The sequence below is a fragment of the Ambystoma mexicanum genome, chromosome 2q (genome assembly GCF_040938575.1).
Source record: "Ambystoma mexicanum isolate Mex_15411 chromosome 2q, UKY_AmexF1_1, whole genome shotgun sequence".
Classification (NCBI taxonomy): domain Eukaryota; kingdom Metazoa; phylum Chordata; class Amphibia; order Caudata; family Ambystomatidae; genus Ambystoma; species Ambystoma mexicanum.
Window position 1 is genome coordinate 311534727 of NC_090924.1, and position 23246 is coordinate 311557972.

The window sequence follows — 23246 nt, forward strand, 5'->3', positions numbered from 1 at the left end:
ACACTAGCGGCAGGACAAACGCAGCCCTCGCAATGTTGTGAAACGGATATGTCATATTGAGGCGCACAGATATCTTTCATCCTTAACAAGGGTGAGCGCGGGCTGACTCCAACGGACCCCAAGTAACCTGCATCTTCACCCCCCCTACTGCCCAAGAGGAGTCGTTGTTGTGGCCCCAATGGAAGAACACTTGCTTGATTTACCACCACCTTCCCACCGAGCATAGCAGAAGCGACCAAATCTCAATGAAATAAGGAACACTGGGCAAAGCGATCAGAACATAGTAGTGCACGGAGACACGGTTTTGCGGCGGACCTGTAGCAAATCCTAGCTGTGTGGGAACGCCGATACAGTTAACCCAAAGACGTGCTGGGAAGGTGTGGTGTGGAACGTTGCGTGGACCCAAGGTGTCACCAAACCCGGCTTCTGGCGCTTTGCTACAGTGCATAGGGACGATACGGTGCACCCGCCTTCACGCAGGAAAGCAAAGAGGACCAGGAAACAAAACACTACCCATATTGTGCGGGTAAAGATCTGTGAGCACTCCAGAGGACATGACACAAGCCCCCTGAAAGCTAAAACAAGCTATACATCAAACCTACACGGAATCCGGCAGATTACACATAGGCCACTGAAAAAAGTTATACAGCGGAGCAGCCGCTCCCATAACGGTCACGCTCACACTACCCAGGATAGTAGTCGCCCCCGCAACCCGCCTCGGATAAACAGGCGGAATCCGCAACAAACTGTCCACCGATTAACATTACAGACCATGCCAGCTGCTATGGGGAAGGATAAAACAAGAAAATTGACAAGTCAAAGCAAAATGGACCAATTCACCACGACCACGGCGAGCACCCAATTGGAACACGAGCAATCAGACACCATGTTAGAAACGGAGAATAAAATATCCCTGAAGGACATCATGGCTGCAATAGCAAACTCCAGAACCTCCATGGAACAAAAAATGGATAGCATCAGCACAGACGTTTTGCTCCTTCGCCATGATTTACAGAAACTGTCCTCCCGCACAGGGGAAGCAGAACAGCGGATCTCTGGGACTGAGGATGGGCTGCGCACTATGGAACAAAGGATGGCTGGGGTTGTGGCACGTCTGAAAACACTGGAAGAGAGGGCAGAAGACAGTGAAGGTAGATCAAGACGAAATGACGTTCGCATCTAGGCGTACCGGAAAAAACAGAAGGCCCTTCCATGGAACTGTTCCTTGAACAATGGATAACCGATATGTTTGAGCCCCAGACATTCTCGAAATTCTTCTCAATTGAATGCGCGCACCGTGTGCCCACTGGAAGACCGATACCTGGATCACCTCCACGCACCATAGTTGCAAAACTGTTGAATTATAGAGATAGAGATGCATTACTCCAGACGGCACGGGTCAAAGGCACACTGACCTTCAATGGGTCCAGAGTGACATTCTTCCCTGACTACACAAGCTAGGTTCAGAAAGCCAGGCAGTCTTTCGATCAGCTCAAAAGACAACTCCAGACCCTACACGTGAAATACGGCTTGCTATTTCCGGCCCATCTCAAGATTTATCACGGTGGGACAACGGTACACTTCACTGACCCAAAAGAAGCGTGAACTGGGTCGAGAAACACATTGAAGGAGACTGGAGACTAGCAAGCAACAGAAGCAGAAACAGGAACCGGCGTGAGCCACTAGACAGAAGGCGCCCAGCTCCACAACCTCCGATGCAGGAACCACCACAACAAGAGGAAATGGGCTGAAACAGTGACACTAACAAGAAGTACTACTCCGTCGCGGCCCAATTAATGGGCTATCATGCCACCTCGACATAAGTGCGGCCTGCGAGGCACGGAAGTACTCATTGTAACGGCCAAAGCCACGCCCTCAACTTAAGACTTGAGACTCGAGACACCAGACTTGCTAAAGAACAGTAAGTCGAGAGGAAGGTGTAAACAATTCACACTAAGTTAAACTGGCGATATAGTTGTTTGGCACCAGTAGAGTTAGGGTGACAGATACTTCATGTTGGGGAGGAGTATGGGGAGGGGGGTTGGGAATTTGTGTTATTTTTCAGGAAATCACACCAATTATAATGTTAAGAAGCACACCATCTCTAGCACACTCATTGTCACTCCACTTTTGCCAGCAGTCCACACAACACAAATGGATGTACATGTCCTGACAGGAAACCAGCCTGCCCTTGGCCATGGCAAATATTATTATAGTATGAAACTCCACAATACTCTCAGGGGCCCGACGCACACAGATGTCATCTATACACGTGTCAAATGGCGGGAGTCACTAACGTGAACAAAAACAGGACAATCCGAGTGATGACATGGAATGTAAATGGGCTCGGCAATTGTATTAAAAGACGTCTAGTATTGCAAACACTGAATGGACACTCCCCGGATGTGGCATTCCTTACGGAGACGCATCTAGCCGGTACCAATTGCTCATTCTTTAGACGCACCAATTACAGACTAGCATTCCACGCCGGTTTTACCACTGATCCTAGTACACAAAAGACTTCCCTTTGTGCCCGCATCCATTACGCAAGACACGGGAGGGAGGTTTGTGCTCACGACAGGTACACTCTGGGAACGTTCTGTGACTATGCTGGCGGTGTACGCACCTCCTAACCTACTAACCCCCCTGACCAATAACATTACGCCTCTAATTATGAATAATCTTGCAGACCTTACGTTGATTGGGGGAGACTTTAATGAGGTAATGAACGTGGACCTTGATAGAACGCATATAAGATCCAGAAACCCGAACATACGCACAAAACTTGCCACATTCACTAGCGCATTGGGGCTGCAAGACGTATGGAGAATGCTGCACCCTGTCACAAGGGAATATTCATACCACTCTGGTGCGCACGCCTCGCTGTCTAGGCTGGACTATTTTCTGTTGCCACTAAATAACATGCATGAAGCACGTGAGGCACAATTTCTCCCCAGAGGTATATCTGATCATTCCCCACTTATAATAACACTTAACACCAGCAGGTCGATTCCCCCCACCCAGCTGGCGATTGAACAGCTACTACCTAAGCTTCCCAGAGCTAGTTGAACACGTCCAAAAGACCACTGAAGAATATTTTGAGATGAATACTGACTCAGTGGATAGCCCGGTAACACTATGGGAGGCATTAAAGACGGTGCTCAGAGGGGAAATAATAGCCTGGACCACAGCCCATAAGAAAAAACAATTGGAAGCAATACGCGATGCCGAAGCGAAAGTGCAAAAAGCAGAGGCTGATCACCTAACCCATGACAAATCGGAAACGCATTGCGCACTACAACTAGCGCAGACACATCTTCAACACATAGCCCTAGACAATGCAAAGCAGGCACATACTGCGATGCGGGCAAAGATATATAAAACAGGGGACAAAGCCGGGAAGATGCTGGCATGGCTGGAACGTAGAGACCTGTGTCTCAGCCAAGTCAGGCAACTGACAACAGAAGAATCAGAACCATTAGTGACAGACTTAGATATAGCGGAAGGTTTTGCAAAATACTACGCTGAGTTATACAAAGCACCAACCTCACCACCCGTAATGGACATCCTGGAGGAGATTACCCTCCCCACTCTAAACACAAACAGTCTACTCTACTAGAACAGGTAATCACCGAGGAAGAGCTAACACAAGCCATGTCAGAACTCCAATCGGGCAAGACCCCAGGTCCAAACGGCTTCCCCATTGAAACATGGAAAAAAATAGGCGCAAATGTAATCTCCCCACACTTACTTCGTTTGCTACAACACTCACACTCACCTGGCTGTCTCCCTCCAGACTTAAGGAAAGCCACAATAATAGTCCTGCCCAAAGCAGATAAGCCACCCGATAAATGTAGCTCCTACAGGCCCATCTCTTATAAACTGCGAGGTCAAAATATCGGTAAAGGCGCTAGCCAACCGCCTGCAACAAGTCATACACACACTAATACATCCAGACCAGTGTGGATTCATGCCACAGAGATCCACTAGACAAAACATATATAGGCTACACACAGCACTGCAGAAACTACCTGAGATACAGGACCCCCTGGCTTTACTTGCCATAGACTTCGAGAAGGCGTTCGACTCTATCTACTGGGAGGCAATATGGGCTATTATGCAACGCATGGGCATAGGACCGTACTTTGAGTTGAGTCAAACTGCTATACAACCGCCCCGAAGCAGTTACAAAGGTAAACGGGCATGTTTCCAATCCTTTTCAACTAGGCAAGGGCACGAGACAGGGTTGCCCTCTATCTTCCCTAATCTTTGCAATAGCAATTGAGCCATTAGCAATTTTATTAAGATCTACACAAACATGGAGTGGCTTCAGACGGTCAGACGACTGGGAGGATAGGGTATCCCTATATGCAGATGACTTGTTAGTATATCTGAAAGACCCACGCGAATCCTGCCCCATAGTGACGCGATTACTAATAAAATACGGCACTTTTAGCGGCCTTCACGTCAACTGGACTAAATCCATACTATTCCCACTGAAGCAAATAGACGAGTGTCCATACTGTGTGGAAAAGGAGCAATTCAGATACCTAGGCATCCAAATTACAAATAACCTAACAGACTATGTGCCCAAGAACCTGTACCCAATAACGACGAGATTCAAGGAAGACGTCCGTCACTGGATGTCCCTACCACTAACACTACTAGGCAGAGCCGCACTCTTTAAGATGATGGCGCTCCCGCGTTTCCTCTACGTACTTCAAAACGCGCCACTACCTATAGCACCCAGCGAATTCCATTAAATAGATCAGACGCTTAGAAAACTGCTATGGAATGGAGGTCATCCTCGCTTAGCATTAGCCACACTACAAAGATCTGTATGGGAAGGTGGAGTTGGACTGCCCCGATTGCAAACCTACTACTGGGCCAGTCAAATGGCAATAGTGAACGATAGACTCCATGAGAACACAACATTACCGCACAACAGAGAACAAGATCCCAACCAATATGAAAGATCCGTAATAAGATACCTCTACCGGAAAAAAGACCGATCTGCTGCCCCGTCCATGATGTCGCACATATCCCTAACATGGACAGACACCCACAAATACTTAGGCTGGGACAAAAAGTTGACCCCAGCTCAACCGCTGTGGAATAACAAACTACTCCCGGAAGTGAATAAACTACCAAAATGGCACTCTTGGACCCAATTGGGCATTACCAAAATTGGCGACGTAGTGAAAGGAAACGAAATAATACCATTTACAGACCTAATCACTACCTTCGCACTGCCAATAAATGAGCAGTATCACTACACACAACTCAAGCATGCACTACAGACCCATCTCCCTGAAATGATTGACATGCCTGATTATACCCCTTTAGAACGTAACCTATTTCCGGACATGATTAAAAACAAAGTTACATCCATCATGTACAGTGCCATAACATCCTTTGCCACCGGGGAGCTGTCGAGCCTGAAAGCCAAGTGGGAGGGGGACGTGGGTGACATACTCCCGGAGGAATGGGTAACTGCCCTGATGTTCCCCAGAGAAACGGTGATCTCCTCCAGGCTAAGATTACAACTAAAAATATTGCATAGAATATATTATCCGAGGGTAGCACTATTCAAATGAGCAAGATCACCTCTTCAGCCTGTTTGAGATGCAAACGAGAAGAGGGCTTGTATTATCACATACTATGGGACTGTACCATAATCCAACAATACTGGCAGCAGTGCTGCGATGATCTCTCAAGGGTATTGGGCAAAACGATTCATAGAAATGCAAAAATGTTACTGTTGGGGATAGAAGATGAGGTCGAACTGTCATGCTACGAAAAACTGCTCTTATCCACAACTACTGCGTTAATCAAGAGAAATATAGCGCAACTCTGGGGCTCTGAAACGGCACCAAGCTATGAGCAGTGGACCACGGATGTGGACATTTGTATTGCAATGGAAAAGAGTCTACACAGCCAGGGCTGTCCTGAGAAAGGCCCAAAAATTTGGCAAAAGTGGGAGGACGCACACTGAGAGGTAGCCTCCGTCAGGAATCGGGCTAACATCCAAGGACATGCACAGAGATAGAAAATCATATACTACTGGCGTAACAAATGTAATTAGTAGTGCTAAGAGACTTCATTGAAATGGGTACACGGTGTGAATTTGTTGATGGGTGGGAAAGGGGTATAACCTTTACCACGCTGCGCGAGATGTATGTTTTCTTTATGTGTAGAAAAACAATAAAAAATGTTGTAATTAAAAAAAAAATAATAAACCAGTGTTCAATCTCATAGAAAGGTGGATGCTGGTTAACAACTTGGTACTTAATAAAAGCAAGGCCGAACTAATGATTGTGGGAAGTCTACCCCGATTGCTAAACTGGACCCTGCTTATAAATCATTTAGACTTGGGGTTGACAATATTACTCCATCAAAAATAAAATGTTGGGGGGTGGTCCTGGACCAGAAACTCTCTATATCATCCCATGTTGCTAGTGTGGTCTCAGCTTCGGTGTATAACATTAAATTACTGTCACACCTCAGACCTTTGATCACACAGGAAAACTCTGAAACCATCGTCAGAGCAATAATAGGGGCTAAAATGGATTATTGTAGCAGCCTCTTGGTTGGACTATGTAAGCAGGATTTAAACAGACTCCAGACTGTTCAAAATGGAGCGGTCAAAATTGTGGTTTGTTTGTTTCGCCGGAATCCTGTTTCACAGGCTAGGCACTCTCTGCCCTGGCTTCCAGTGAAAGCTCACGCCAAGTTCAGGTTACTGGTCATTACATTTAAATACAGGTTGGGTCTGATGCCCCCTTACCTCCACGGTCATATCATCTGAAAAAGTCAATGGAAGAGCTCCTAGATCTTGCGGTCAGAACTATCTTTTCATCCCGCAAAGTAGAACAAAGAAAGCGGAGAATAGCGCATTCTTCTTAGCAGCACCCAAGCTGTGGAATCAACTACCGACAGACTTAAGAAGTCGAAGCTCTTTGACAGCATTTAAGAAAGATTTATTAACCCTGCTATTTCCTTAATCCCATTTGTGGATGTTTCTGATTCCCCGCGCTGGTTAGAAAAACATATAGCTGCACTCTATTTTTTTTTTTTTTCCTGTTCACGTTTGTTTGTCACATTGTCCGCACCCTAATGCTCTTGAGTCCTAAGTGTGCATTACAAATGTTGTAAAGTAAAAGTAACAAAGATGCTTGCCTTTCCCAGAGTTAGTCTGCATTTATAACACCTTTGTGTGTATAATTTCTAATTGCGGCATTGTACTCCAGGGGGAGAACTCTTACCAGGTTATATCCCCACACCCGAGTTATGGGTCTCAAGTGAAGCCTGGGGCACAAAACTCGCATAATGGGTGATAAGGTCTGCTATAGCCCTCTGACCTTCGTCCCATCTGTAATACTATTGTAATATGGCAAAATTACCAAGCGAGGTTAAAAACAAAAGAAAATGGTTGAAGAAGGTTTCTTGGATCCTTGGATTCAGCATTGTTGAGGCAGAAAGTTGGCTAAGAAAGATACTGAGCAATGATGTTTCACGTTGGGAGAAAAAGTGCAGGACCTATAACAGTGGTTTAGGTTCTTTGCTGACCCATTACTTGCAGTGGCCCACCAACATTCCAGTATTGTAATTAAGCAACAATATCCCCTCTGGTATGATTTCCCAGGGACAGAAAACCAGCCTTAGTTAGGTTGTAACCTACCCTCCTTATACGCACCTGTGATTTGTAATCTAGCCATTGGCACCCCTGCATAAAGTCTGAGGTGCCTGCTAGTGCTGTGTGTGTGTTTTATTTGCTTTAGAAAAAGCGCCCAGGAAGACATAAAATACAAAAATGTGGCCATCATGGAAACAGCAAAGAGGTTGCAAATCCATTTGCATTAGCAGCTATAAGGCAGAGCATGGCACTGGAGAGGGAGAATTAATTGGCTGCTGGCAGAGATAAGTGAATAAGGAGGCGGTAGGTGCATCGTGTTGGAAAGGGGTGGGGTTTGGGCAGAGGGAGAGCAGTGGAGTTGTCAGGTGGGCTTTTAACGCATGCCATTATCAGTGGGTGCTTGCCACCTTATGAGTTGCCTGATTTGCTGAGTGATGCCACCCTGGTGCTAATGATTACTGTATGTGTGTTATAATAATCCCTAAACAGCCCACTGCCCTGCCATTGTGTAGGTTGTCCTTTGTTTAGCCATTTCTATCACTAAATGAGTCGGGAATCTCGGGTTGGATCACCTGTTGCCTAGCTGTGTGTCAGTCTCCTTGGCCTTGAACCCAGGAACTAGAGAAACATTCTAATCTTGCTGGTATGTATTTACACAGCAGCCCAGTGATTTAGTCAAGACTAAGCTAATTATATTTGATGGGAGCATTTAGTCAGTTTAATAGTGAGCTGGTGAATGTTCTGTTTGAATTGTTTTGCTTTCTAAGATCCCTGCTTCTACTATATCAATGCTAGCATCCATGTTGATATCTGTTGTTTCGATTTTTACTTCAAACTCAGGCTGGATCTGCTATGCTGAGAAAACCCACGGAAAGTTCATCATCCCTTACATCAGCACCACCAAGTCTCCACAGCAAGTCATGGGGTCCTTGGTTAAGGAGTACTTTGCAAAACAGAAGGTAACTCATTACTTAATTGTGCACTGGAGGAATTCAAATTAATTTCCAAAAGTACCAGCAAGAAGATTGTATCCATACGTCCTATACCCATGCTACGTTCAGCAAGCAAGCATTTGTTTTCTTGGTTTGGTTTTATTTCTATGCTTTCTGTAGAGCACACACGTCATAGTTGTCTGATCTACTTTATTTATTGGCCCCATTTTCCATTCTGTAGAATAGAAATCATGGTCTTATGCTGTAGCCACTTCACCACCAGCCTACCTAGTTCATGTAAAGGTTGTAGTCACCAAATGGCCCTGCAACAATTCTCATGTCTGTCTGCGCACCAGAAATGTGCAGGTTGAAATTACTGATGCAATTTGGATTTGTTTTGTTCACTTTGAGGCCTGTTTCATCTTACCCATACAGCATTTCCCCGCCTTCTTTTCCCCCCATGGGATAGCATGCAGAAGGGTCACTGGCAAAGGGGATAAGCGAGGATGCATGTTGCCTAAAAATAAAATGGCATTAAGATGACAATCATCATGGGTTCAAGATTTAATTTTGTCATTGCTCTGATCATGTTATTGACTCATTAGATTAACATAGAACAATACACAAAATGTTAAAAAATTACATGTCATAGAACTATTGTAAATTGAGTCATATCATTTCAGAAAACAGTCTAAAAATCATGAAATTGTCACTCCCTGGTCTTGGAGACCAGGCTTTTCCTTCTGAGGTTTTGTGATGTGTTTGGCGCAATTGTCTGTCTGGTGGTTTGAGGTTGATGCTATCAGTACAAATCACTCCGACAATACAGTTCTTATTAATGTTGCTTTGAACAAGGGATACAGCCAGTGTTTCCTTACTTTTGAGTAAAGGGGACAGACTATGAAAAAAGGCAATTGAGGCAACACATTTTTGCTTCTGTAGAGGCACTTATCCGACTCCTTCCCAGAATCTCTAGTAGGCAAGTCGCCAAGTGAAAAGTCCAATGACTGTTTTGTCACCTCCCCTACTTTCCATCTATCAATACCCAATTTATTTTGTCACCCAGGATAGTATCATCTCGTCACTCCCCATGACGGCTGAATCTAATGCCTTTGCCATGATGGCATCTGCTACCCTATCAAATACAAGTTAAATAGAAGGGGGCAGGAACAGAGCCCTGACTAACTACTGTACGGACTGGGACTTGCACAGTGGATTTGCCACCTCTTATTTAAGTCACCTCTACCCTAGTTCTAACATGTATTTGTATTTTATTAGGGTTTTGTATTGCCTCACCTCCAAACCATATGCTTCATAGTGCTGTGGTTGAAAGGAGGCGATATAAATTGTGAAAGGGTTGGAGGTTGGAACGAAGAACGGTAGGTGCACAAACCCGCAGGTTTGGTACATCGGATGCATTATAAATAGTGATAGGTGGCTCATTCGAGCCTCTCTACATTGACACGTTTTTCATTATAATTGTTAACATTTCGAAGAGATATGTTTAAAGATCAGGGCACCCTTTACTTTATAGGTCAGAGTTTTCTCCTTTGAAGAACTTTGTTGAGCCTGGGGGGAAAGACTTCTGAAAGATTTGTTTTTTATGCCTTGGGCATGGAATGCTCAGCAGTAACTAGTACTCAGTTCTCCAGCATTGGATCGTTCATAGATTTACGTGTTGTATGAATAATCCCCGTCGTCAGGCTGGGAATCCTCAGTAACATAGAACAGTTTATTTTTCAAACTGAATACTTCAACCACTTTAGTGCTCTAGTACAGTAATTTACAGCAAAGTAACTTATTCCATCCTTTAGTCTGTGAAGGCCAAATACAAGGGTGCTTTTGTTGGTCACTACATACTTCCTAAATCCTGATGGTAATGGGGCTATGGGAACCTCTTTTTCCACCCACGATCTCTAGCAGAATATTGGCAAACATGTTGGAGGTTGAATTCAGCAAAGATATAGGTCTGTAACAGGCCAAATTGCTCTGGTTAACTTTCTTAAAAATATAAACAGTGACTGTTTTGGATCATGAGAACTGGGACACAATGAACATTTATCAGCTCTTTATGCCCTAAACGGAAATGAGACCCACATATCAGGGGGATCCTCTTCAAGAGATCTGCCGGCAGCACAAGAGATTCTGGTGCTTTGCTTTCCTTGGACCTCCTTCTCATAAGAGGTCTGATTTCCAAGCAACAGTCAGCACTTGCACCAAAACATCTTTACCCTCCCACCCTCAACTCTGCCTTGTTAGCAGGCCAAATGCCATAAACTTTGCTAAAGCAGTCCCTTCTGGATTGCTATGCAGTTTTGTTGGGGAAATAGCTTGTGTCCTCTGTTAATTATTTTCTAAAGTTTACCAGACCATCCCCCTATGCTATGACCTTTAGCTCAGTCCAAATTATTGAAATTCTGCTGCAAACTATTTGGTCTTGTTTGTATAGCTGAAACAATGCAAAGCTTGTCCTGTGTGCATCTCTTGAGCATTAAGCCTAATTTTCTTTCTTGTTACTGCACTTTTTCTTAAACCGTTCATTTAGAATTCCTATTCCTGCTGGGCAGCTAGTTGTGGACAGTTTCTCCCCAGATATTTGCATAAAGGTATTGTAACTCTAGTAACTTAACAGGAGGTGCTTAATGTTTGCAGATTCTCAGCGAATCATGTTTTACGCCCATCGCAATTCTCCCCACTTTGCTGTCCGGTGCACTTTGGTCCACTTAAGTGCATTTCTGCACCTGACAATGTTGGCTGTTGGGGCTGCTATGTAGGAGAGCAAAACTCAGCAGACCGGTGCCAATATCTGGTGTTCTGTGGTGAAATGTGACCTGGCCAGACACTTTTTAAAATACTTTGTAACCCTCCACCATGCACTTGTAATGAAATGCTCTGCCACAAGGTGACATATAAGAAATGGGAATGAGACAAAATCTTTTGTTTGACGTGTAGTTTATTTTGGAATAACGTGTATAAGATTGGCCAACTAATTGAAAGGTTGTAAGAAACCGAACTCAAATTTCAAGTTCACTTCCCTGACTGCCCCTTATCTGGTTTCCTTTGTGTGTTTTTTCCTTGGGGATCCTGAACACGGCTCTGGAAGGTTCACTGGCCTCTCGTTGGCTTATGGGACTTTGCATAGCCGCTTGCTGCCAACATCTCTGGATCTTGTGAACTTTTCAGGCATTTCCCACACATGGCTTTCGTTGCAGGCTTTTCAATAGTTTTCCATAGCCTCTTGCTGTGAAATCTCTGAATCTTGTGTTTCGAGAATTCCAGGGTTTTCCTTTACCCTGTTGCTTATGTCTGTGTCTTGCATGGTTGTGTTTCTTGCAGGCTTATTTAAGTACGGTTTTGTTTGGTTTCTGTGCATTGGTTTCTTCAACTCCCAATAGATTCTGGCTTATGAAGAGGTGTAAAGTCTCATCGGCCTAGAAGGGATAAGAGGTGGATAAAGGTGGGGAATTGGGAAGGCTGTCCTACTCATGGAGATCGATCCATCTGTGTTGTCAGCTCATCTGTTAGGGTCCTGACCTGGCATCTCTTGATCCATTCACTGCTCTCCCATTCCTCAGCCTTTGGGGTACCTTCCTTGCACAAGCACCCTTCTCCTTACTTTCGCCATCCCCAATCAAGGCTCTTTAAAATTATATACTCTACTGGGCTCTTTCTTTGCCCCTGTTTCTCCTTCAACTACCACCCTCCCCTTTGGCCTCACCTCCAGATCTTTCAGTGCCTTTACTACCTTCTTTGCCCCGCTAGGCACTACCTTTTATTTTGATGCCACTTCCTCCTGACGCATCATTTACACCTCATCCCCCTGATGTCCTCTTCTGTCATCTCGTGGAGAATTCATTTCAAACCCCTACTTTTGAAGATCTCTGTGTGTTGGGGAGATTGTCTTTCTCTAAATCTTACTCTCACTGTCCTGAGCCTCCCAGCATTACTTCTGGGCTCAAGTGGATTTTTTTCATTGACTTTCATGGCGAGTGAGAATTCCGTTTTGTTTAGGGTTCCAGTAATGGAGTAACATCCATGTTTTTCCTATGGAAGCGCCCCCACTCTGTGGCGTGCTACCAGGGGTACTTAGGGCCAATGTTGTTTTGGGTGCACTCGGTACTCCGTGTGTGCGTGTACAAGTAGTTGTCTCCTTTTTATGACCTGTGTTTTTTACCTTTGTGGCACAAGCCATCTTGTATGGAGTGCTGTGGGGATACTGTGTCCCCTTTTCTTTTTCCCAAGTGGGATTTTTGTTGCTCCCCAGGAATCATCTGAACGGTCTGGTGGCAGTAGTTACATTTTCACCCTTTTCGCAGGGCACAATCTCTAGCTTCCTTTTTAGCCACAATAATGCACTTGAGAGGACCATATACTCAATGTGGCTTGTCAGCATGTTTTAAGTCCTGTTCTGTTCTAAGCACTTTGGCGGGCGTCTTGCAGAAAGCCTGCAAAGATTGTCCGTGTGTGAGAGCTGTTGGGGGATGAAGGCCGTCTGCCCCTAATCCACATTGTTCCAGTGGCTTGGCTGTTGCGGGGCAGCTTTTGGGAGGCTGGCTGTCCACTATTGGACTGTCACCTCCAAGTTTGAATGTTGCAAGTGTCCTTATTGGAGGACTGACTAGGGTCGCTCCCATACCGGATATAAGGCGACGAGCTTGAGTCGGAAACCAAGTTGACATTGGAGATGAGAAGACCGAAAGAAGATGACTGAGGGACACTGGGGGGGGGTCTACTGCAGAAAAAAACAGCATTGGCTCAGCGAATACCATCTTGTATAGGGCTTCGACCTTCTGTTTAACAGGGAAGATCTGTGCGAGATCCATTTCACTGGTGGGACCAACCAGTCAGTTATCCTGTTAGAAGTCAATATGATCTTTCATGATGTCGGAGCATGCATCTTTTCTTTTTATTGGCAAGGCCCAGAGCCAGCTGTACTTTTTTACAGGGACTTCATTCCGGCCTAATGTCTGTAACTCGTCGTAGGCACACTCTGGGTTCTTCTCGAATTCTGGAAATCGGCTGCGTTATCCTCCACCCGGAGGCACGCCTGCTGGTAGCCCAAAGTACAGCTGCAGAGGGCCCCCTTGCCCTGCCCGCGATAGTCCTTTGTGAGGGGCTCCTCTTCATTGTGGGACTGAACCTGCGTGGAGCCCGAACCATCTGAGGTCTCTAGACAACCTGAGAGACGACCAGTGGTGATCGCGCTTGAACCTGTGACACAACGTCCCTCCATGATGACCACAATGCTGAGGCTGTCAGATGGGACAGCTTCTAACATTCTAGGGGCTCAGAGGCCTTCTCACTTATTCCTCTTGAAATGCTCCCCTCCCCATTGGGTTTACATTGGGTGCAAAGTCCTGCTTACTTTAGCGCTATCCGGGGCTGGGACATGGCAGTGGTTTCTGAGTCTGTACTTCTGTGGGTAATCCTTTTGGACCTCTGGGGTGGTAGCTGCTTCTTCGATCTCTACAAACTGATTTTAGTCCATTAAGTCCTTTTTTCACCTTTTGCTTTTTCTCTGCACTAACTGCCTTTAGTAATTGACTTACCCTAGCTGAGTGTTTGCACCTAGACTGCTCACCTTGACTCTCGGGGACCTTTTTGGGACACCTAAAGACTCACAGAAACTTTGTGTAAGCAAGTTAAGGCTGGACTTTCTGAAGATTAGGTTTATGGTACTGAGGGCCTTATGAGTGTAAGTATGTTTTGAAACGCGTGTAACTTTTCTCCCTAATTTGGAGTTTGCATTTATTATCTGAATAATTGCTTGTGATAATAAAGTTTCTGATGCTTGTTAATCTGCTTAGAATCACATGCTGTGCATATGGTCCGACATCCAGTGGTAACCGCAGAGTATTGCATCTCGTCTTTCGGGGGACCGAAAGGGGACATCGGCATAGGCGTGTCTGAAACACTATCCCTATCGTGACGTGTGTAGTACCCAAAATCCCTCACGCGCCGAGGTCCCTCAGATTGTTTTTCTCCGCCCAGATAACTGGTCTCCCTATAGCGGAGCTCTTCATGTGACATTGTTTATCTTACCGAATTGTCGGTTTAATCCCCGTTAAGTCACTTAGCCTATCAAGAACCTCTTTGACGAAGACTACGGGGGAATCATCTACGGCTGTGGATTCCGGCACCTAAGATCCGGCGTTCGGACCTCCACGTGGTCAGGCCTTCTGGCCGGCCTACACAGTAGGGAGTGTGGGCTCGGGGTTTGCCATAATACTATGATGTCTTTCCTCTTTTCCACTTCTTTCCTTTTTGGTCTGGTCACCCTTCCCTTCTGCTATGGAAAGGACTCCATTTAGATTCTTCCCTGTGTGAAGGGTCAGATATCCGTGGCAAGACGAGCACACTTCGTGTAACGCTTGTCTCCCCATAGAGCACTATAGCAGTGTTCGGCGTATGAACTCCTAAACCTAAACCCTTAAGGAGCGCCGGTTGAAGCGTTGGGTCGCATACGGAATGTCACGCTTGGAGCCTCCCTCCCCTGCCGCGACACCAGCCGAGAGTGACGGGGATACATCGGATGACCAAACGTCCAACGCGGACGTTATAGACCTTGAGGCGGACTATTCTAGAACCGCCACGACCGTCCCCAACCCTTACAGGCTCGACTCCAGTCTAGCTACAGGGACCACACCCGGTGACAGGGGCGTACAATCGCACCACACAAAACACACAACCCAAGCGCCCTCCTCGACGACTTCGTCGAAGAAGGCGAAAGAGCCATCGGATCGATCTGATCCGAAGCATTCCCCGCATCCGCAGCAGCGCATGACGACTGGGCTTAACAAACATAACAAAGGCGCTACTCCCCAAACTACACACGCCGAAGTTTCTGAACAAGAAACTTCAACGAGTTTCAAGGTTTCCAAGGCCCATGCAGGCCCAAAAACTACAAGTAGGCCTCTACCCGAGAAGCCATCATCGGAGGCGTTGTCTCCCGAAGATTCGGTGACTATCAGTAAGAGCATCAGTAGGATTGCTACGGCGGTGGGCCTAGTACCGGTTTCGCCCACAGTTATGGGCCAATCCGCCAAAAGGTTTTCCACGGTTTTGGAAGACGATCCCGAGGACTCTTACGAAGAGAGCCAGGTACCCCTCTCAAGCACCCTGAGGAGATCCTCTGAACGCCTTAGGGCGGAGGACCCGGTTCCTGCTCAGCTGGGTCCATTTGGGTCGTCCAAGTGGACCACGGAGCAATTTGAGGGGTATATGGATCGGCTGGAGGAGGTTTTCAGGGCTTCTGATCAACCTCCGCCGAAAAAAGCTCGGGTAGACCCTAACCCTCAAACACAAGTTGCCCAACACCTAGATGTTCAACACTATGTTGATTATTAAGAAAATGTCCAGAAAAACACGTATAGAGACATCTATACAGAAGAAGAGGAGACTTCTTTTCTGGTCAATTATGGGGAAGATCAAGGCGCAACTGACAACCGGGAGGACACCCAGCAGGATGATCTTAATTCTGATATTGTTTGCCTCGACTCTCCCCCATCCACACTGGTTCGACAAGCTCCCCCGGTGGATGATCAAATGGTTTTCAACAACACATTGAAAAAAGCAGCGGAATTCTTTAAAATTGCCACGCTTGACGCATTGCCTGAACAGGATTTCGCGGAAAACATTATTAATGACAAGCCTCCGGCAAGCCAGTCTATCCCTCTCTTGAGCTCTGTAAAGAGACGGCTGGCCCCTTCCTTACTCACACCCGCTCAGACTAGGGCTGTGAACCCAAAGGTCGAAATACTTTTCCGGCCCTCCCCCACCGACCCGCTTTATATCAAAGGGCACGCAATCCCACACTCGCTGGTGGTGACCAACACTTGCAAGAGAGCAGGGGTTCCCCTTGCCACGGGAGAGTCACCCCCGGACATGGAGTCCAATAGGTTGTATGCCTTAGGCAAACAGGTCACGTCGGCGGCTGCTTATACCGTCCGTATTGCCAATAACACGACGTTACTGGCAAGCTACGTCGACGCCCAATTGAACCTACTCCAGGAAGGCCTTCAGGAGGTTCCGGAACCAACCAGAGCCAAGCTTCTCCCCATTGTCTCGGAGGGCAAACTTGCCAATCAAAATGTTGTAAAGAATATCCTGGACTCTGCAGAGACAGCAGGCAGGTCTCTCGCACAGGGTACTCTCCTAAAGAGACACGTGTGGCTGTGCACGTCGGGCTTCAGGCCTGAGACCCAGGCATGCATCATCAACAAACCCATAGAAGAGGCCAACCTCTTCGGGAAGGCGGTAGACGATGCGTTGGAGACAGCCAAGAAGGAGCATGAGACTATTAAGTCGCTGCACGAGATTTCCCAAAAACCCTCCTCAGAGAGGGGCAGCAATTCTCAGCGGTGCTTTCGAGGACAAACCTGCACTGCTCAAAATAATTTCGGCACGGGCAACTTCAACGCAAGTCAACCGGCTGCAAGCCCCACTTACTACCCCCAGAGGGGTCAGAAGCGTGGAAAGAATAGAGGCAGAGGCTCCAATTCCAGAGGTGCGTCAACCTCGGGTCAGAAATTACCACCAAGTTCAGGTCCCCTCCCATGTCTCCCCGGTCGGGGGGCGATTAACATCTTTCCTCAAGGCATGGGAGGGAATAACTTCAGACCAGTCGGTATTAAAGACGGTCGCCCACGGTTACTGTGTGGAATTCGCCCGACCCCCACAGTTCAGACCGCCTAAACATCTACGCCTTTCACCGGAACATCTGCAGATCCTGGTCCTAGAGGTGGAGGCGCTGCTGGGAAAGGACGCCATAGAAGCTGTCCCGATTCTTCAGGTAAACGAGGGTATCTATTCAATATACTTCCTTGTACCCAAAAAGGATCTCACCATGCGTCCTGTTCTAGACTTGCGCCCAGCGAACAAGTTCATAAAGCCCCAGAGGTTTTGCATGGTAACACTGCAAGAGGTGATCCCATTGCTAAAACAAGGGGACTTCATGACAACATTGGATATGAAAGATGCATACTTTCATATTTCAATGCTGCCAGCGCACAGAAAATTCCTAAGGTTCGTGATTCAGGACGAGCACTACCAGTTCAAGGTACTCCGCTTCGGCATAGCCTCGGTGCCAAGGGTGTTTACCAAGGTCCTGGCAGTGGCAGCAGCACACCTGCACAGACTTTCAGTTCCAGTTTACCCTTACCTCGACGATTGGCTCATCACGGGGGACTCGTTCGACGTTTGTTTTTCGAACACCCAAAAGACAGTAGACCTACTGTTCAGCCTGGGATTTTCTATCAACAAAAAGAAATCCAGCTTAGTCCCCAGCCAAGCAAAACAAATCCTGGGGGCTCTAATTTGTACGGAAGACAGTCTAGTCTTCCCTTCCAGCGAGAGGCTTCAGAACATGCTCTCTCAAGTTCCTCAGTATGTAGCCAGTCGGGAGGTGACGGTACGCAAAGCTATGCGTTTGCTAGGGATGATGGCGTCATGCATATACTTGGTCCCCCACGCGCGGCTGCGCATGCGTCCCATGCAAGAGTGGCTCAACAGCCAGTGGTGTCAGGCCAGCGGACAATGGGAAGATCTGTTAGTTGTCTTGCCAGCCCTCTTTCTCTCTCTGCAGTGGTGGTCGAGGGAGAACCTCTTGAAGGGGAAAACGTTCACCACCCCTGCAGTGGAAGCCACTCTCAAGACAGACGCATCTCTCACAGGGTGGGGGGCTCACCTGCTTCAACAGACAGCGCACGGAGTGTGGTTCCCTCAGGTAGCATCCAACCATATAAACCTACTGGAGCTACTGGCAGTGTTCAAAGCATTGAAAGCCTTTCAGGGGCAACTGCAAGGGAAGACAGTGCTGTTCCTAACCGACAGCACAACAGCAATGTATTACCTAAACAAACAGGGGGGCACTCACTCTCCAGGGCTATCCAAGCTGTCCCAAAACATCTGGATATGGGCTCTCAAACACAAGATGTTTCTGATATCCCAACATGTTCCAGGGGAACTCGATCTTCTGGCAGACGTACTCAGCAGAGATTTTCCTCTGCCAGAAGAATACGAATGGCGTCTGCACCAAGACATTGTATGCAACGTCTTCGCAGAATGGGGGTTTCCAGAGATCGACCTGTTCGCTACTCAGGAGAACGCCCAACGCCCAATGCCCAGATTATGCCTCCAGGTACCCCCAGAACCGATCCAAGGGGAACGGTCTCTGGATAACTTGGTCGGGGAAATTTGTTTACGCTTTTCCCCCGACTCCCCTTCTAAACAAGATAGTGCACAAGATGCACCAGGAACAAGTCACCATGATTCTGGTGGCTCCCATGTGGGCCCGCCAACCCTGGTTCGCGCACCTGATGGACATGTCCCTCTCCCCACCAGTCAAGCTGCCCTGCCCGTACAACATGTTGTCTCAGGACAGGGGGGAGACTCTGCACCCATGCCCACAAACTCTGAACTTAGCAGCCTGGCTCCTGAGGTCATAGAGTTTGGGCATCTGCAACTCCCTCAAAGATGCATGGACATACTGAGGGAGACAAGAAAGCCTAACACACGTTATTGCTATGCCAGCAAATGGAAACGTTTTGTCATCTGGTGCAGTTCCAAAGGCGTCAATCCCACCGATTGCTCGCCTTCACACATTGTGTTATATCTAACCCATCTGTTGGACTCTGGGTTAGTCTTCAATTCCTTAAAGGTTCACCTAGTGGTGTTGTCAGCCTACACCACATCACAGCAAAAGGTGTTGTGGTGGAAAATACCTGTGATTAAAGCCTTTATGGAAGGGGTGAAAAGAATGTATCCCCCCATCACTCACCCAGCCCCTGGGTGGGATCTAAATGTGGTTTTAACTAGGCTCATGGGACCCCCTTTTGAGCCTATACATAAAGCTAGTCTGAAAGACCTGACTTACAAGACAGCCTTTCTAGTGCCTATCACTTCTATCAGAAGAGTTAGCGAACTACAGGCCCTCTCGGTCTTGGACCCCTTTGTTACAGTCCACAAAGATAAGGTAGTTCTGCGCACTCATCCCAGATTTGCGCCGAAATTTATTTCGAAGTTCCATGTGAACCAGTCAATCGAACTACCCACGTTCTTCCAGAGACCTACTAACATGGCCGAAAGAAGCCTTCACACACTAGATGTGCGCAGGGCAGTCATGTTCTACATGGATAGAACTAAACCACTGAGGAAAACTAAACAATTCTTTGTTTCAGTGGCAGCTGGTAGAGAAGGGGACCCTGTCTCTAAATCATCAATATCAAGGTGGATTGTCAAATGCATCATACTATGTTACACTCTTGCAAAGAGAGAACTGCCCTTCAAGCCTAGAGCACATTCTACTCGAGGCACTGGGGCATCCATAGCATTCATTGCAAATGTTCCCCTAGAGTTCATTTGCAAAGGGGCAACCTGGAGTTCTGTACACAGCTTTACAAAACACTATTGCCTAGACACTCATTCTAGGTCTGATTCTCAGGTGGGACAAGCAGTACTAAGACATCTTTTTTCTACTGTTCCTTCTCACAACCCACCTCCAACTCCGGGTACTGCTCGCTAGTCTATGCACAGCATGTGATTCTAAGCAGATTAACAAGCATCAGAAGACATGCATTACTTACTGTAAAAGCATTTCTGATGATTGTATCTGCTTAGATTCGCATGCGCCCTCCCTGCTCCCCGCTCGGGGTGGAAGGAACATAGACTTCTCCAGCATGGGGTCTGGCATGGATTCACATGCTCATGAATATTCCCCGTCGTCAGGCTGGGAATCCTCGGTAAAGAAAAAACCAGTATCAGTTTTGTTTCTGATCTGTCTTTCGTAGTAATAACCAATCACTGGTCTCTGCGTCATACTGACCACAGCCAATGACTGCCCTCTACCTAAGCACCGCCTCTGGCAGCCATCTTCAGATTTTTACCGCACGTTCATGTGTTGGGATCCTCGTGCTATTGCTCTCGAGCGTTAGTGCTATTTTTTCACGTTTTTTCTTAAAAACTTCATTTTTTTCGGTCAAAAGAGCCTCAAGCTCCACCGACTCTCCATCCGATCAACGGGGACCCGTGTCGGATTCGTCTGCGCCCCTCAAGGGTGAAGATTTCGTCGAGCTACGCTTTTGGAGGACTCCAGAAGCTTCTCAGGCCCGGACATGGCCCAGGAGAAGGGAAGCTCGACGCCCGGAAAGCTGTTCAGGGTCTGCCCTGGATGCCAGCTGCAGAACGTCTTTAAGGACGACGAACACTCCTTTTGTCTCTACTGCTTACATGAGGACAAGACGCACGTGGAGAAGGACTGTGCGTTTTGCGGCAATATGTCGGAGCGGACCATGAAGGACCGCCATCAACGTCTCGCCAACTGGCTGGAAGGTAAGAGCCCGTCAGGCGAGAAGAAGAGGAAGAAATCCGAGCGGTCTTCTAAGACCTTTGAGGACGCCCCGGCGACGGGGGTCCAACACAAGGCCAAGCACCGCGAGTCCGCTGGCACCGGGAGCGCCGAACGGTCAGGCTCTACGGGCTCCAGGCAGGGCGCACCCTCCCCGGCACCTTCAGCCACGAGCCAACGCTCTGGGTCGGGTAAGAGAAAGGGCGAGCACCCGGCGAAGCTCCTGGAGAGGCCCCGGTCGAGCTCGAAGGCCCCATCGGAAGGGGAGCGAGGCAGTGTCCCCCCCTCAAGGATAAGGCGGTGAGCGCACCTAAGGTGGTGAAGGCCTTAATCCATCCGGCCAAGCCCTCTATCGAAACTATCGCGGCGGCCCTGGCTCAGCCTGTGGAGGCTACACCAGTGGTGGCGACCTCGGGGCTCAGTCTCCCTGCCACCTCGGAGGGAGTCCTCTTTTGTGCCCATCGATAGGACCCCCGTGAAATCCCCGGCAGGTAAGAAAAAGGGGGGGCAGGGCGTCGTCGTAGATTCGGCTTCAACCTCGGAGGAAGAGCTGATCGAGGTCTTAAGCCACGGCCTTGGCGTGGAAGAAGACCGGCCCGTCGGGATGGATCCCGACGCAGGTGACGACGACATCGTCGAGGGTGCCGACGGGGCCCCTGATCGCCCGTCGGATTCCCCTCTGCCAGCGCCGCAAGACAACTCGGCGGCCATTTTGTTGGCTATACAGTCCTTATGCTCAGAGATGAGGACGAGACTACCGTTGCCGACGGAGGAACCTCTCCCGTCGGGGGATCCTGAACCGGGACCTTCTGGTGTTCCCCCGCCCAAGAAAAGAAGGATTCACCCTCCACCTCCTTTTCAGCCATCGCGCCCCGTCCAGCCCTCCTCCCCGTCCACCCGAGGGGATGATACGGGGACTGACACGGCGGCGACGGGTACGGACGACGAGGTATACGACGAGGATCTACCGTCGTCGCCTCCCACCAGGGCTTCTCCGCCCGACGAGATTGGATCGTTCCACTCCATGATCGCCAGGGCATCCGAGCTTTTCCAACTCTGCCCTGAGGAGAAGAAAAAGGAAGGATTCCTTTATGAACGGCGCGAGGCCAAGAGGAAGACGGTCCTTGCGTGCCTCTACTGGACGACATTTGGGATGAGGGCCTCGCCCTCCTCAAGAACCCTTCCACGACGCCAGCTAGAAGAGACCGGTACGAGAAGAAGTACCGGGTCCCGGACGCGGCCCCCCTGTGCCTCCGGGCGCAGCCTACCCCGGACTCCGTCGTCTCCGCGGCGGCCAGGAAGAAAGCGGGGGGGGGGTGCGGCCTCCACATCGACTTCCCCACCGAACGGCGAGGGAAAGAAATTGGACGCTATGGGACGCAGGGTCATCTCGTCTGCAGCGACGACGATTAAAGCGGCCAACGCCTTGGCTATCGTGGCCCGCTACGACAGGGAGCTATGGTACAAACTGGCTCCCCTGCTGGACTTCCTACCGGACGACAAGAGGGCGGATGCCCTGGAGATCCTACAGGAAGGTGAGGTGGCGTCGGACCACGCCATCACTATTGCGACGGACATCGCCGACACTGGGTTTCGCCAGTTGGGCAACGGCGTGTGCCTTAGGCGGCGTGGATGGCTCAAGGCTACGGACTTCCGTCAAGACGTACAGACCAGAGTCCTGGACATGCCGTTCGATGGGAACAACCTGTTTGGGAAAACAGTGGACGAATCCCTTCAGGCCATTAAAGCGGACACTGAGACGGCCCGGGCCCTTGGGGTTCTGCAGCAACGACGGACGCCCTTTCGGAGCAGCGGAGGCAAGGGCGCCTCCAAAGGTTCCGGCGGTGGTTTCTCCACCTACCGTCAAGCGGCCCGCTCGTCGTCTCAGGAGGCCTACAGAGGACGAGGCAAGTCTGGCGGACCCCGCCGTCGTCGCCAAGGAGGTCAAGGCGGCAAAGCCTCGTCGAAACAGGATTGAACCGGCCGTGGGGTCGGGCCCCCACCGAAGCACCCCGGTGGGAGGCCGGCTGGCGAGCTTCGTCAGCGTGTGGGAGTCCATCTCCACCGACCGTTGGGTGCTGGACGCCTTAGCCCGGGGCCACGCGCTCGAGTTTCAAAGAAGGTGCCCGCGCGTCCCCCCCGTGGCCAGGAAAGAGCTTCACGTCCCTCAGCTTCTCCTGGAGGTAAAGGCGATGCTCAGGAAGGGCGCCATCGAACTCGTCCCAAAGAGGCTTCGGGGCTCCGGAGTTTACTCGAGATACTTCCTCGTGAAGAAGAAGACGGGAGGATGGCGCCCCATCCTAGACCTGCGACGTCTGAACAAGTTCATCAAGGC

The 23246-nt window shown here is 48.7% G+C and overlaps 1 protein-coding gene across 2 annotated transcripts in view; it reads left to right on the forward strand.

The window, feature by feature from the left end:
• Positions 1-23246, forward strand: part of CIAO3 (cytosolic iron-sulfur assembly component 3) — a 643683-nt gene that overhangs the window by 441093 nt on the left and 179344 nt on the right. For both annotated transcript variants that reach the window (XM_069647280.1, XM_069647281.1), the window contains one exon: positions 8477-8595. In XM_069647280.1, coding sequence (XP_069503381.1) covers positions 8477-8595 — 119 coding nt within the window. The remainder of the gene's footprint in view (positions 1-8476; positions 8596-23246) is intronic.